Below are 15,842 nucleotides of genomic sequence, written 5' to 3' on the forward strand. Positions count from 1 at the left end.
CATGTAGAATCAGAAAGTGAATCTGAGAGTGAGGAGAACAGCGATGATTCAAACAAGAGCAGCTCCAGCCAATCAGAAAAGAGCTCCAGCGAATCAGACTCAGAAAAGAAGAAGAAAACTCTAAAAAACAAAAAACTACAACAGCAGAAACCAGACAGCAAAGACAGGTACTGACCAATCATGACCTTGCTGTATATCCCACTGGCCAATCACATTCATCCTTTCTAAATACATTTTTAGTTTTTAAATGTAATTTAAGACATACAGCAGATGTACACTACTCAAAGAAGTTCAGTAAGGTTGTGTGTTTGAAAGAAATGAATCATTTTATTTAGCAAGGATGTGTTAAATTAATCAAGAGGTTTCTAATCTAAAAAAATCTGTTTCAAATAAATAGATATATACTCAGCGAATTAGAATGATAAAGTCGAAAAAGTGGAAATTATGACTTATAAAGTCAAAATAAGTCACAATTACGAGATAAAAAGCTGAAATTATGATTTATAAAGTTGAAATTATCATAATTCTGTGATAAGGTCTAAATTATGATTTAAGTCACAATTACAAGATAAAAAGTGGGAATTATGACTTATAAAGTTGAAATTAAGTCAAAATAAGTCACAATTACGAGATAAAAAGCTGAAATTATGATTTATAAAGTTGAAATTATCATAATTCTGTGATAAGGTCTAAATTATGATTTAAGTCACAATTACAAGATAAAAAGTGGGAATTATGACTTATAAAGTTGAAATTAAGTCAAAATAAGTCACAATTACGAGATAAAAAGCTGAAATTATGATTTATAAAGTTGAAATTATCATAATTCTGAGATAAAGTCTAAATTATGATTTAAGTCACAATTACAAGATAAAAAGTGGAAATTATGACTTATAAAGTTGAAATTAAGTCAAAATAAATCACAATTATGACATAAAAAGCCAGAATTATGACTTATAAAGTCGAAATTATGAGAAGTCAAAATAAATCACAATTACGAGATTAAAAAAACGGAATTATGGTTTATAAAGTCTAAATTAAGTCAAAAGTCACAATTATGAGATAAAAAGCTGGAATTATGGCTTATTAAGTCAAAAGTCACAATTATGAAATAAAAAGCCGGAATTATGACTTATAAAGTCGAAGTTATGAGATAAATCATAATTTAGTCTTTTTATCTCATAATTATGACTTATTTAGATTTAAGTCACAATTACAAGATAAAAAGACGAAATTATGATTTATAAAGTCGAAATTATGCTTAATGTGGCAGTAATGATGCTAAAAATTCAGCTTTGTGTCACAGAAATAAATTAAATTTTAAAATATATTCAAATAAAAAAACAATTTTTTTAAAAATTGTAATAATATTTCACAATATTACAGTTTTTTCAAAGCTGAAATTATGAAGTCAAAACAAGTCACAATTACGGAATAGAAAGACTAAATTATGATTTATAAAGTCGAAATTATGAGATAAGTCAAAATAAGTCACAATTATGAGATAAAAAGCTGGAATTATGGCTTATAAAGTCAAAATTAAGTCAAAAGTCACAATTATGAGATAAAAAGTCGAAATTATGAGATAAATCTAAATAAGTCATAATTACGAGATAAAAAGACTAAATTATGATTTGAGTCACAATTACAAGATAAAAAGACAAAAATATGATTTATAAACTCGAAATTATAAGATATTGGCTTAATGTGGCATTAATGATGATTAAAAATTTAGCTTTGCGTCACAGAAATAAATTACTTTTTAAAATATATTCAAATAAAAAAACTATTTTTTAAAAATTGTAATAATATTTCACCATATTACTTTTTTTTTCAGTCTTTTTGATCAAATAAATACAGCCTTGCTGAGCATAAGAGACTTCTTTTAAAAACATTAAAAAATCTTACCAACCCCAAACTTTTTATCTGTATTGTATTTTAAAAATCAGCTGTTTATATTTATGCCGGACACAGCAGGGGTTTTTCCCCCCCATTTAACTAGATGCATCACTTAGATGCATAAACCTTCATTAAAGGTCATGCATGTTTGCTAAACACCCATTGAACTCTACTGACAAAGTAAGTGTTCTGATTTCCAGCGCTTTATACTTGCATCAGATGCTATTGCCTATTTTGAAGTGTTTATGCACATAAATATATAGACAGATGGTATGCGAGATTGACTTTGGTAATTTTAACCACATATATAGGTGTGTTTTGCTCAAGTGTGCGCACAAGTGGATGCACAATGTACAACTTGGGTTTTATATATGTGCAGTAGGTAAATAATTTGTGTGTTCAGTGCGTTTGTGTGATTGTGTATGCTGCAGCATAAAACGTGACTAATAAAATGTGGCACCAATAATCTCCCCCTCCATCTGTTCGTACGCACACATACACTCACACACTCTCTCTCTTTCTCTGACTCACACACATGCCAGGCTTTAACAATTAGGATTTTTTTCTCAGTAATTTAATGTTTTCGCTGGCCCCACCATAAAGAAACTATGCATTTTATTTTTAGCAATGCCAGAATTATCAAGGAATTAATTAGTTATAATGCAACTCAGTAATAGCTGTAAGTTCATAAATGCACATTTTGTTTAAGAAAAACAGCAAAAAACAATAGCATGCAATGCAAATCATTTACAGTGGATGTTTGCATCCCACTTTCAGAATCTGCAAAATGTGAATTATGTTACTAAAATAAGAGGAATCATACAGCATACATGTTATTGTTTATTTAGTACTGACCTGAATAAGATAGTTCACATAAAATATGTCTACATATAGAGAAAATAATAGCTGAATTCATAAAAATGACCCTGTTCAAAAGTTTACATCTCCTTGATTCTTAATACTGTGTTGTTACCTGAATGATCCGCAGTGTTTTTTTTGTTTAGTGATAGTTGTTCATGAGTCCCTTGTTTGTCCTGAACAGTTAAACTGCCTGCTGTTCTTCAGAAAAATCCTTCAGGTCCCACAAATTCTTTGTTGTTTCAGCATTTTTGTGTATTTGAACCCTTTCCAACAATGACTGTATGATTTTGAGATCCATCTTTTCAAACTCAGGACAACTGAGGGACTCATATGCAACTATTACAGAAGGTTCAAATGCTTACTGATGCTCCAGAAGGAAACACAATGCAATAAGAACTAGGGGAAGAAAACTTTTTGAATTGAACTTATTTTATCTTCTGGTAAACATGTAACTATCTTCTGTAGCCTCTGAAGGGCAGTATTAAATGAAGAAAATACAATATTTAGGCAAAATAAGAAAAATGTACACAATAGTTGCATATGAGTCCCTTGGTTGTGCTCAGTGTGAAAAGATAGATCTCAAAATCATAGTTATTCTTGGAAAGGAATAACTATTCTTTGGGTTCAAATACACAAAAATGCTGGAAAACCAAAGAATTTATGGGACCTGAAGGATTTGTCTGAAGAACAGCAGGCAGTTTAACTGTTGAAACAAGGGACTCATGAACAACTATCGCTAAGCTAAAAACACAGCGGTCGATCATTCGGGTAACAACGCAATATTAAGAATCAAGGGGATGTAAACTTTTGAACAGGGTAATTTCTATAAATTCAGCTATTATTTCCTCTGTATGTAGACATATTTTATGTGAAATATCTTATTCAGGTCAGTACTAAATAAACAATAACATGCATTTTGTATGATCCCTCTTATTTTGGTAAAATAATTAATATTTTGTAGATTCTACAAGGGGGATGTAAACTTTTGACCTCAACAGTATTGATCAGTTTTTGATTTTGAGCCCATTTTTACTGATGCTTCCAAAATTATTAAAAGTTGCTTTTGGAATTTTGCTAATATTAGTAATGCATTTAAAGTCAGTCGAATGTGTTTAGTTCATCACATAAACCTAACTGTTTACATATGCAAAGCATTAAAAACACACAAACATGATGACTTTCTCTATCCAGTCCACACAGAGTTTGCACTGTTAATTGTTGTGATGTAATGTTTCTGTAGTTGACCCTGCTGCCTTTTATTAGAGGCAGTAATTAAACAGCTAATACGCACACGCACACACACACACACACACACACACACACACACACACACACACACGTATGTGATACACACTTTGCCTGTCTTGTTTGCTGTTGTGTCATTATTGTGCATAATTTAAGGCTCTCACCCACATCCTCAACTACCGTGAAATGCTCTCATTAATACACACACACACACACACACACACAGCCTGCTTGAATGCTGCCGTTGAACTGTGCACACTTCAGTTAGATAAGTGTGTGTGTGTGTGTGTGTGTGTGTGTGTGTGTGTGTGTGTGTGTGTGTGTGTGTGTGTGTGTGTGTGTGTGTGTGTGTGTGTGTGTGTGTGTGTGTGTGTGTGTGTGTGTGTGTGTGTGTGTGTGTGTGTGACTTGTTCTTGGCAAATGCAATCCAAAGGCCAAATTAGTCCATCTAATCATCTCACAATTAAACAGACATTGTTCCCTCTGCTAATTTAGCCAACCTTTTCTCTTGTGCTCTCTCTCTGTATCAGATGATGTCCCTTTTGACGTTCGAATATTGAAATGTTCTTTCGAAATAGCTAATTGTTCAACAGTTTTTTAGGTTTTCAAAAATGACCAGTGAAAAAATATTTAAACATTTTTACGTAGATAATTGTAGTGTTTAGCGCATAAAAAACTTCCACTTTCAGAACAAAAATTGACAGATAATTTACTCACCCCCTGTCATCAAAGATGTTCATGTCTTTCTTTCCTCAGTCATAAAAATATTTTTTTGAGGAAAAAAATCAGCATTTTTCTAATTTAGTAGACTTCTGTGGTGCCCTGAATTTGAACTTTCAAAATGCAGTTTAAATGCGGCTTCAAACGATCCCAAATTTGGTTGTAAACGATCCCAGCCAAGGAAGAAGGTAAAACAATCAGTAATTTTTTTTTTTTTTAAATAACAGTTTATATACTTTTTAACCTCATACACTTGTCTTGTCTTGCTCTGCCTGAACTCAGTTTTTTCCGGTTCAAGACAGTTATGGTATGTTGAAAAACTCCCATCTCATTTTCTCCCTCAACTTCAAAATCATTGCTGTTTTACCTTTTTTGTTAAGGGTGTGTCATCTTCGTTCTTCGTTTGAAAATAAGATAGGAGTTTTTCGACATACCCTAACTGTGTTGAACCAGAAAAACACAGCAGAGCAAGATTAAGACAAGATGGGCACTGGTTTTGTGTTTCTATTTGCATCTGATTAATCATAGGCCTCATTTATCTCAGAGTAGGTACCTTGTTTTTTGAGTGAAAAAAATGATTTTTTTATGAATAATTTTCACAATATTAAACTAAAAATTTTCAAAAAAATTGCACTGTTTCTCACACTAGTGTGATTTAATGTTTATTCAGGAAGTTTGCTATTAAATGGTTTTATTTTGTACAAAATTGCAAAAAGTCACACTTGTGGTGTTCCCGGTCAAAAATGACCGGACTCCAAACAACTGCTTATAAATCTCTCATTATGTTATATTATAACACAATATTGAATTCAATCTTTTTGTAAACTTGTTTTCTTTCATTTAGGACAGGTTTTGTGTTTCTATTTGCATCTGATTAAATGTAAGTCTCATTTATTCAAAAGTAGGCACCTAATTTTTTGAGTGAAAAAAGCATTTTTTATGAATAATTTTCACAATATGAGATAAATTATAAAAAGTTGCATTGTTTCTCACACTAGTGCGTTTTAATGTTTAATCAGGATGTTTTACCTGTTTTACCTTTTTTGTTACCTTTTTTGTAAAGTTGAAGGAGAAAATAAGATGGGAGTTTTTTGACGTACCCTAACTGTCTTGAACCGGAAAAAACAGCAAAGACAAGATAAGCATTTGAGGTTAAAAAGTATATAAATTGTACATTTAAAAAAATAATTGATTGTTTCGCTAGCTTAGACCCTTCTTTCTCAGCTGGGATCGTTTACAACCGCATTTGGGATCGTTTGAAGCCGCATTTAAACTGCGTTTTGAAAGTTCAATCTCGGGGCACCATAAAAGTCCACTATATGGAGAAAAATCTTGAAATATTTGCCTCAAAAAATATAATTTCTTTACAACTGAAGAAAGAAAGACATGAACCTCTTGGATGACAAGGGGGTGAGTACATTATCTGTAAATTTTTGTTCTGGAAGTGAACTCCTTTAAGAAAAGGTGATAGATGAAATTAAGAATTGAAGTATGCTTATTGGACGGGGTTGATTTTACAGCATTAATTTGGCTATTGAACTCAAACAAATAGTTCAGTTGTTTCTGTGTCTGTGACTCCAATAGGAAACAGAAGAATGGCAATGCTGTGAAGGGTGAATCTGAAAGTGAATCAGGCTCTGAGAGTTCCTCGTCTGGGAGTTCATCTGAATCCGGATCAGAATCTGGATCAGAGTTGGATTCAGATTCAGACTCTGGAACAGACCAGAAGAAAAACACAAAGTCTAAACCTATGCAGTCTAAACCAGTCAAAAAGGTGAGAAGTACTAACACACACCAACAACTGAGTTGTAAGTATAAAGTTTTTTTGCTGCATGTGTAACATCTGACATCCATGTTGCTTTTCAGCAGGTTGAGAAGAAAGAAGTGTCTCTCCTAGATCTGGATGACTGTGAGTTTCTTTCTGTACAGAGTTAAGTTAAGTTACATTGTGCGGTTTTGCGGTATAATGGCTCTTTTCCAAATCCCACTGACTTCCCCACAGTCTATATGTGACCCTGGACCACAAAACCAGTCATAAGGTTAAATTTTACAAAACTGAGATATATACATCATGTGAAAGCTCAATAAATAAGCTTTCTATTGATGTATAGTTTGTTAGGATAGGACAATATTTGGCCGAGATACGTCTATTTGAAAATCTGGAATCTGAGGGTGCAAAAAAATCAAAATACTGAGAAAATCACCTTTAAAGTTGTCCAAATTAAGTTCTTAACAATGCATATTACTAATCAAAAATTGCATTTTGATAGGTTTACAGTAGGAATTTTACAAAAAATCTTAATGTAACATGATCTTTAATTAATTTGCTAATGATTTTTGACATAAAAGAAAAATCAATAATTTTGACCCATACTATGTATTTTTGGCTATTGCTACAAATATACCCCAGCGACTTAAGACTGGTTTTGTGGTCCAGGGTCACATATAGTGATTTCTGAAGTAAAAATCCCATTAATTTTCTTCAAATCCCGAAAAAAAATTATAAAAAAAATATTTTTAAAAATTTGTTATGGTTTGCATGCATGTCATCTTGTGATCAAACTAAATGTTTACATTTATATTTGTTTATAATACAGTTTCTCTAAATTACCACAAATTTCCAATTAATATCCATAAATTCCTGTTAAGTATCCAAATTGAAATATTTCTAAAATTCCCCAGATTAAGGCCCCATTTCTAGAAAAAAATTACCGGAAATTTTCTGCCCCTTTGCAAACCTAATAATATGTCACAGTTTACTTTATATACGAAAATGATATCTGGTGTCTGAATAATTTTTTGGTTTGACTGTATGGGTTTTAATGCTTAATTATTGGTTATTGTTTTGTTTGACAGTCTCGCCGGCGCCAGTCACCACACCTAAGAGCTCCATCCTGTCTCCTAGTTTGCTGTCTGACCTGCAAGGGCTCTCAATCTCACCCTCCGCATCGGCCTTACAGGTGTGTGATTGTTTGTTAATAAGGCTCTCTACTTTGAGTTGATTTCTTTGTATAAAATGACTATTTTGCGCTAGTGTCTGCCTCACTGTACATTATCCTGTAGATACATCTTCCTTTCTATCATTTCCTCCCCAGTCTTTTGTTTGTGTCCATCTAGATGTTCTTTGTTTCTTTGTGCTGTTGTATTATAGATTGGTTTTTCATTGCCTTCCCTCTTTCTTCTCCTCCAGTGTGCGTCCAGTGTGTGTGTGTGTTGTCAGCGTATGTGATTGTTGACCTTTTGCAGTATGACGGCTCCTTCCTCTCTCCCGTGAGAGTCCTGTGTCAGGGAGAGAGGGATGTCAGGAGAGCGAGAGGGAGGGAGGGATGTCAGTAAGAGATGAATGAAGCATGTGTGGTCATTTCTTCTCAAATACTATCTGTGTCTTTCTTTTTTAGGATTGACACATGAACTGTAATATCCCAGCGGCCCACAGACACCCCCCGACAATAACACACACACTATATGCGCGTTTATAGACCTGCACTGCTGTCATATTTCAACTGAAAGAGTCTTTGTGGGATCTGGACCTTGATCGTATTGTTTGTAATATTTTGTGGTGTTTTTAAGCTTGCGTATATTTGTAAAGACATTGCATAGATTAAGATATTTTGTGTTGAAAGAAGAATTAAATGTATTTTACGTAGTAAACACAAAGTTAACATACAATATAGATACAATAGAGCTGAAAGACTTTTATAGTCACCAAGGCTGCATTTATTTGATTAAAATACAGTAAAATCATTAATATTGTGAAATATTATTACAGTTTAAAATATAAGGTTTTTATTTGAGTATATTTAAAAATGTATTTTTTTTTTGTGATCCAAAGCTGAATTTTTAGCATCATTACTCCATTTTTTTCCAGTCTCACATGATCCTTCAGAAATCATTCTAATATGCAGACCAAGAAACATTTATTACATTTTTTTAATGAAAAAGATGATGCATTTTTTTCCAGGATTTTTTGATGAAATCTAAAAGAACAGCATTTGTCTGAAATCTTTTGAAATATATATATATATATTTACTGTCACTTTTGAACAATTTAATGCATATTTGCTCAATAAAAGTATTCATTTATTACATTTTTAAATGATTAATTATTAATATTTATTATATTTATTTATATATTATTTATTTCAGTGCTAACCAAAATAAGTAATAATTGTGTAAACTAGCAAAAAAACTGGTTCAAAAACATTTGGACTGAGATTTTGATTTTTATCTGCCATTTTTTTTTAAATAGAAAATAAAATTATGAAGTGGAGTCTTTTCGTGATTAGTGGGATTGCTTAGTAACAGTTTTAAGGCAGGTGTAACAGTCTTTTTGATTTACACATTGTGTAATACAAGTTTTTATTTCCGTATCTTATTTTATCTGATACTGAAATGTATCTGAAATATTTCTACTATTTAAAATTGCTGTTTTCTATATGAATATATTGTAAAATGTAATTTATTCCTGAGATTTTAAAGCTGATTTTCAGCAGCATTACTTCAGTTCCCAGTGTCACATGATCCTTTAGAAAGTATTCTATGTGCTGATTTGTTGCTAAAAAAAAACTATTATTATTATGTTAAAAACAGCTGAGTAGAATTTTCTCAGATTTCTTTGATGAATAGAAAGTTCAGAAGAACAGGATTGTTTTTAAATATAAATCTTTTGTAACATTATAAATGTCTTTGTTATGACTTTAGATCTATTTAAAGCATCCTTACTAAATAAAATAATTAAATTTCTATAATTTCTGTAATTAAATAAATCCAAGCATTTTAATGGTATAGTGTAAAATGTTTTATTTCAGATAAATGCTGATCTTTGGATCTTTCTATTCATCAAATAGTAAAAAAATGTACTCAGCTGTTTTAAATATTGATAATAATGGTAACACTTTACAATAAGGTTCATTAGTTAAACATTAGATAATGTATTAACTAACATGAACTAACCATGAGCAATACATTTGTTACTGTATTTACTAATCTTTGTTAACATTAGTTAACGGAAATACAGTTGTTCATTGTTTGTTCATGTTAGTTCACACTGCATTAACTAATGTTAACAAAATTTTAATAATGTATTGGTAAATGTTGAAATTAACATTTAACAAATATTAATAAATGCTGTATAAGTGCAGTTCATTATTAGTTCATGTTAACTAATGTGGTTAACTAATGTTAACTAATGAACCTTATTGTAAAGTGTTACCATAATAATAATAAAAATGTTTCTTGAACAGCAAATCAGCATATTAGAATGATTTCTGAAGGATCATGTGACACTGAAGACTGGAGTAATGATGCTGAAAATTTAGCTTTGATCACAGGAATAAATTACATTTTAAAAAATATTCAAAGAGAAAGAAGTTATTTTAAATAGTAAAAATATTTCACAATATTACTGCTTTTGCTGTATCTTAGATCAAATAAATGCAGGCTTGGTGAGCAGAAGAGGCTTCTTCAAAAATCTACAACTCCTACTGTTCAAAAACTTTTGACTGGTAGTGTGCTTACATTGAAATAATAATTTGATACAATGCACTTGTGCACTTACATGCTTTTACATTGTACTTATATTTTAAAAGCACCTGCATGTAATTAGTTACTCTTAAACCTACCCATACCACCAAGCCTGTCCTTAACCTTACTCATATCCCACCTCAATTGCAGCAAAAGTGTTTTGCAATACAATATGTGACCCTGGATCACAAAACCAGTCTTAAGTAGCACGGTGTATTTGTAGCAATAGGCAAAATTACATTGTATGGGTCAAAATTATTTTTCTTTTATGCCAAAAATCATTAGGCTATTGAGTAAAGATCATATTCCATGAAGATATTTTCTAGATTTCCTACCATAAATGTGTCAAAAATTTTTGATTAGTAATATGCATTGCTAAGAATTTCATTTGCACAAATTAAGATGTTTTGCACCCTCAGATTCCAGATTTGTAAATAGTTCTCTAAAGTTGCAGCTTTCAGATGATGTATAAATGTCAATTTCAAAAAAATCAACCCTTATGACTGATTTTGTGGTCATTTATTGTTTTGTTGTAATTACATAGTAGTTAAAATGCACAAAAAGCATGCAAAGGTCATGCCAATGCATTGCTTTGAGTATACGAGCATGCTATTAAACTCCAGACATCGTACTGACAGCGCTGTGGTTAAACTATGATTGCTGATGAGGTGCGTTCCTCGATATCCCATAGTCGGAGCAAACTTTTAAACTTCCTATAGGCTCCAACCTCCATCTGTCAGAATTCCTATTCTCCTCCTGTCCATCACGGCAGGTTTGCCCCGGTGACCTGCATCGGCGCGTTGGGCGGGTGTCGGCGGCGCCGCTTTGATTGACAGGCTCGTCAGGCCCGGGCCGCCGCGCAGCTAGAAGCTGTTAGGCACAGGTCATTAGAATACTACCCACGAGCCTCGGCGGGCAGGCTAATCAGAGCTGAAATAAAGGGTGAGATTGAGAGAAAGAGAAAGGGCTTATTTAAAGTCAATGCTATGCATAAATACATTACAGGCCGCTATAATCTTAGTCACGGTGGATAAACCTCATCTCTCTCGCTCGCACATACATGCATTCAAACGCGGGCATTCATTACGGAGTGTCACGTCACACAGCTGGTCTTTCTTAGGCGCGCGCATGCAGATGTATGAAAATATATTCATACGACACGGCTCTGAGTGTGTGTGTGCGACTTTGGCCGATGAAATAACGGTGTGTGAAATAGAGAGACACTCCGATGCATTCTGGGACGGTTAGCGGCGGTATTTAGCCGATCCGGGGTCAGCATGCGAACTGTCTGCCTCGGCTCCTCCCGTTTCTAATAACATTTTGACGTGCGGATCTGCTTTGAAATACTGTTTAAGCGCGCGCCGGGGGAGCCGGCTGATAACTTTTCATTCATAATTAGCGCGGGGCGAATGGGGGCCGAACGCGGGGCGTCGGAGGGAAATTGAACTGTCAGTGTAGGGCGAGCGGGGGGCGAGCGAGGGCGAGTGCAGGCTGAGCGCGGGGTGGGGGGCGTTTGACCCCATCACAATCCGGGGGCCGCGTCATAATTTGTTCATTTGGTGCCCATCAGCCGGCCGGCGTTGCTGCGGTGACCCCGTTCTTCTCGGAGCACGCTCAGTGCCGTCCTCATTATGACTCAGCAGCAAGGTAGAAACGCACGTGGAGAAGACGACTCGCGCTGCCAATCACATGTGCTTCACGCTGGACACGTTTTAGTGTGTTTTTTGTGCATCGTAAGACACTTTGGATTTGATTGTGCATTTGAAGTAGCCTACGCGGTTTAGTGTTTCCCGCAGGATTTTGTGGTTGGACTGTGGTTGGGTCAACCGTTTTATGTATTTTAAAGTTACTTGCATATATATGGTGAACTATTATTAAGAGCTTTAACCCTTTTGCAGTTACCAAATCGAGCCAAATGCATTGACTTTAAAGTGGACTCAAACCAGGGTTGTTATAGTTAACTAAAACTAAAAACATAACAAAAACAACTATTTTATTACTTAAAATAAAATAAACATTAAGTGAACATTTCTCATTTTTATTTAGTTTAACATTGTGTTAAAATCACTGAAACTAAAACTAGAATAAAAATAGTAATAATAGAAAATATTAAAAAAGAATTAAACGGAAACATCAAAACATTAATATAAACTTGTTTGTATCTTGATGTAAAATAAACATGAAGTAAAACTAAATATAAAAAAATATTTTTTTTAGTCTAATAACTGAAACTAAAACTAAAAGCAATATAGACATTAATAAGAACGTATTAAATGACAAAAACACAAAACAAAATTACTAAAACATTAACTAAAATTAAAACAGAAAATATAAAAATTTCTTAAATGTCAAAGTATCTCAAAATACCTCAAATTTATAATTTTAAAATATTAAGAAAAACTATTAAAATCCCCCTTTGTTTCTTGAAATAAAATAAGCATTAAGTGAAGTTAAAGAAGTAAAATAAATAATAATTTAATTAGTCTAACATGATGTATTAAAATATCTGAAACTGAAATAAAAAATAATAAAAAGCTATATAGACATAAACCAAATAAAATGACAAAAATACACAAATTAAAACTTTACTTTAAATTTCAAAATCTAAATTATTAATAAAAACTACTAAAATCCCCTCTAAAAAGCGAACTAAAATCTTTTTAAAATAATATTTTTATTTCCGCTAGTTGTCAAAGCAACATTTTAATTTAGTCTAACATAATGTAGTTAAATAACTGAATAACTAACTAAAACTGAAATTAAAATTAAAATGAATAAAAAGCCATATAGACATAAAAATTAAACAAATTAAAATGACAAAAATAGACAACAAAATTTCTAAAACTTTAACTGAAAATAAAACAGAAAATATAAAATTTCTTCATTTTAAAAATATTTCAAGATAACACATTTAAAAATTCTAAATGTTAATAAAAATTACTAAAATCTTCTTTTGTTTTTGACATAAAATAAAGATTAAGTAAAATAAGTAAAATAAAATATTAATGTAAATTATTTTAATTATTATTTTTATATGAATTATTTAATTATAATAATTAATTAATTTATATTATATTAATTTATATTACATATTAATTTTATTTCACTTAGTTTCATTTTTATTTAGTCTAACATGATGTATTTAAATAACAGAAACTTAAACTGAAATAAAAATGTAATTAATAATTCATAATTTACCCTAATTAAAATGACAAATACACAACAAAATGACTACAACTCTAACTGGAGTTAAAACAGAAAATATAGAAATATCTTAGATTTAGAAATAAATTAAAATATTACAAAAATAATATTAAAACTAGTTGCCAAAGCAACATTTCTCATTTTTATTTAGTATAGCATGATATATTAAATTAGCTGAAACTAAAACTGTAAAAAAAAGTTAAATTGAATTAAAAAACAACTATATAGACATTTGTAGCAAAATATATAATTAAAATGGCAAAAATACACAACAAAATTACTAAAACTTTAACTGAAATTAAAACTGAAAATATAAAATTTCTTCATTTTAAAAAATATTTCAAGATACCTCAAATTTAAAAATTCAAAATGTTAATAAAAATTACTAAAATCCCCTTTTGTTTTTTGACATAAAATAAAGTAAAATAAGTAAAATAAAATATTAATTAGTTATTTTAATTATTATTTTTATATGAATTATTTAATTATAATAATTAATTAATTTATATTATATTATATTAATTTATATTACATATTTATTTTATTTTATTTCACCTGGTTTCATTTTTATTTAGTCTAAAATGATGTATTCAAATAACAGAAACTAAAACTGAAACAACTAGTTGCCAAAGCAACATTTCTTATTTTTATTTTGTCTAACATGATATATTAAATTAACTGAAATTAAAATAAAAATCTATATAATTCAAGTTAAAAAAAAACATCTATACAGACATTGTAAAAAATTATAATTAAAATGGCAAAAAAATACAGAACACAATTACTAAAACTTTAACTGCAGTTAAACCAAAACAGAAAATATAAAAATATCTCAATTTCAAACTACATCAAATTTCAAAATATTAATACTACTAAAAAACTACTAAAATCACACAAACTCAAAGCCCTTTTTAGTTGTAATGTTTAGTTTAGTGTTTCAATGCACATCGCATTCACACTAACAATTTGAATACATTAATGTATTACAATTACAATAATTGTTTTAATTCCTTCAAACTTTCAAGCTTTTATTTTGCTACATACCTGCTAAGAGACCTTTACATTTCTGGGTTTAGTTGACAGCAAGTTTACGGAGCTTTTCGTCATAATTCAGATGAAATTCTGTAATCACGTTCACAAAAATGTTATACAATTATGCTAACATCAAAAGAAAGTGAACCTGGCACACAATGTATTCCCAAAAGAATAAAGTTTGCAGCATTTACTTTCAACCGAATCGCTTTGAGATGCTGAAAGCCACAAATCATGAGCTGCTCGTGTGTAAATGAACACAGTGATACGCTTCAATCTGAAACGCTATACAACTGCATACTTATTTAATTCAATCGCAGTCTTTTGAGATTTGATAAGCGTATTGAGCCATATTTTGATTTCGATTTTAGTTCCTTAAAAAAAGGCACAAAACACAGCATTAGACATTTGCTTTTTTGTACATTAAGAGTTTCGCCATGCAGAAGAAACATACTCATATTACATTTATTTCACAGCCTTCGATATTAATCACGGTGACTTTTAACATCTGACAGGATCGATGTTTGCACACTTCGCCAGTACTCGTTTCACCAAATGACATTTTTCTCTTACGGACAGCCTCATAAACAAATGAGATTTCAAACAGCAATAGAAAATAGATTTTTAATTTTCTCTGCTGTGTGTCGTCCCGTCCTCCGTTTATCCTTCTTTTCCCTCCTCTGGTCTCTCTCTCTCTCTCTTCCTCTTTATCCCGGCTGGCGTATGCGTTTTGCATCTGTCAGCAGAATTGGCCGGCAGCTGGACAGAGAGGATGCTGGGATATGTGAAGGTGACTAGAGCGAGTTGTCATCCATCACTAAGGTTTCCTTTAAGCTCATCCATAATAGAGCCCCTCAATCAAGCTCCCCTTCACACGGGAGACGTGTCCGAGCGTGTGCGCGGGACGCCGCGGTCAAGGTTACTCTTTTCTTTGGGTTATTTACTCTTCCACCGCCCAGCGGAGTTGACCACTTTATAGGACGCCAAGTGTGTGTGTTATATTGGTGATCATAAGCGATGTGTTGTATATTGGCTCGTCCGGTCCTCGAGGACACTGACAGGAGCGGTTATGGTGAAGCGGTGGACACAACCTGCGCGTTTCTGTGTGGTAAATCTGACGCCGTAAACATTACGGCTACTTTTATCAACACGGACCGGCTTGACATCTTCGAAAGCACGGTTATAAATTCATGGGGTGTGGATGTGTGTGTTTTTGTAGGAAGCTTACAAAAGGATATGACACATCTAAAGGTGCTTTCAGCTGCATGTAGACGCTGTGTTCGTATAACGCTGCTGTTTCAGATAAACCAACTCATTCATACTGTCAGGTTTTCAAACCAATTTTATTTTGGTTTGTC

The 15,842-nt window shown here is 32.0% G+C and overlaps 1 protein-coding gene across 2 annotated transcripts in view; it reads left to right on the plus strand.

The window, feature by feature from the left end:
* The window catches only part of ap3b1a (adaptor related protein complex 3 subunit beta 1a), a 64,749-nt gene that overhangs the window by 18,498 nt on the left and 30,409 nt on the right, over nt 1–15,842 (plus strand). The window contains exons 13-16 of one of the 2 annotated variants that reach the window (XM_073824335.1): nt 8–167; nt 6,310–6,499; nt 6,592–6,634; nt 7,582–7,685. In XM_073824335.1, the coding sequence (XP_073680436.1) occupies nt 8–167; nt 6,310–6,499; nt 6,592–6,634; nt 7,582–7,685 (497 nt within the window). The remainder of the gene's footprint in view (nt 1–7; nt 168–6,309; nt 6,500–6,591; nt 6,635–7,581; nt 7,686–15,842) is intronic. The other variant, XM_073824336.1, reaches the window with a different exon arrangement.

Source organism: Garra rufa, chromosome 19, assembly GCF_049309525.1.
Source record: "Garra rufa chromosome 19, GarRuf1.0, whole genome shotgun sequence".
NCBI lineage: Eukaryota > Metazoa > Chordata > Actinopteri > Cypriniformes > Cyprinidae > Garra > Garra rufa.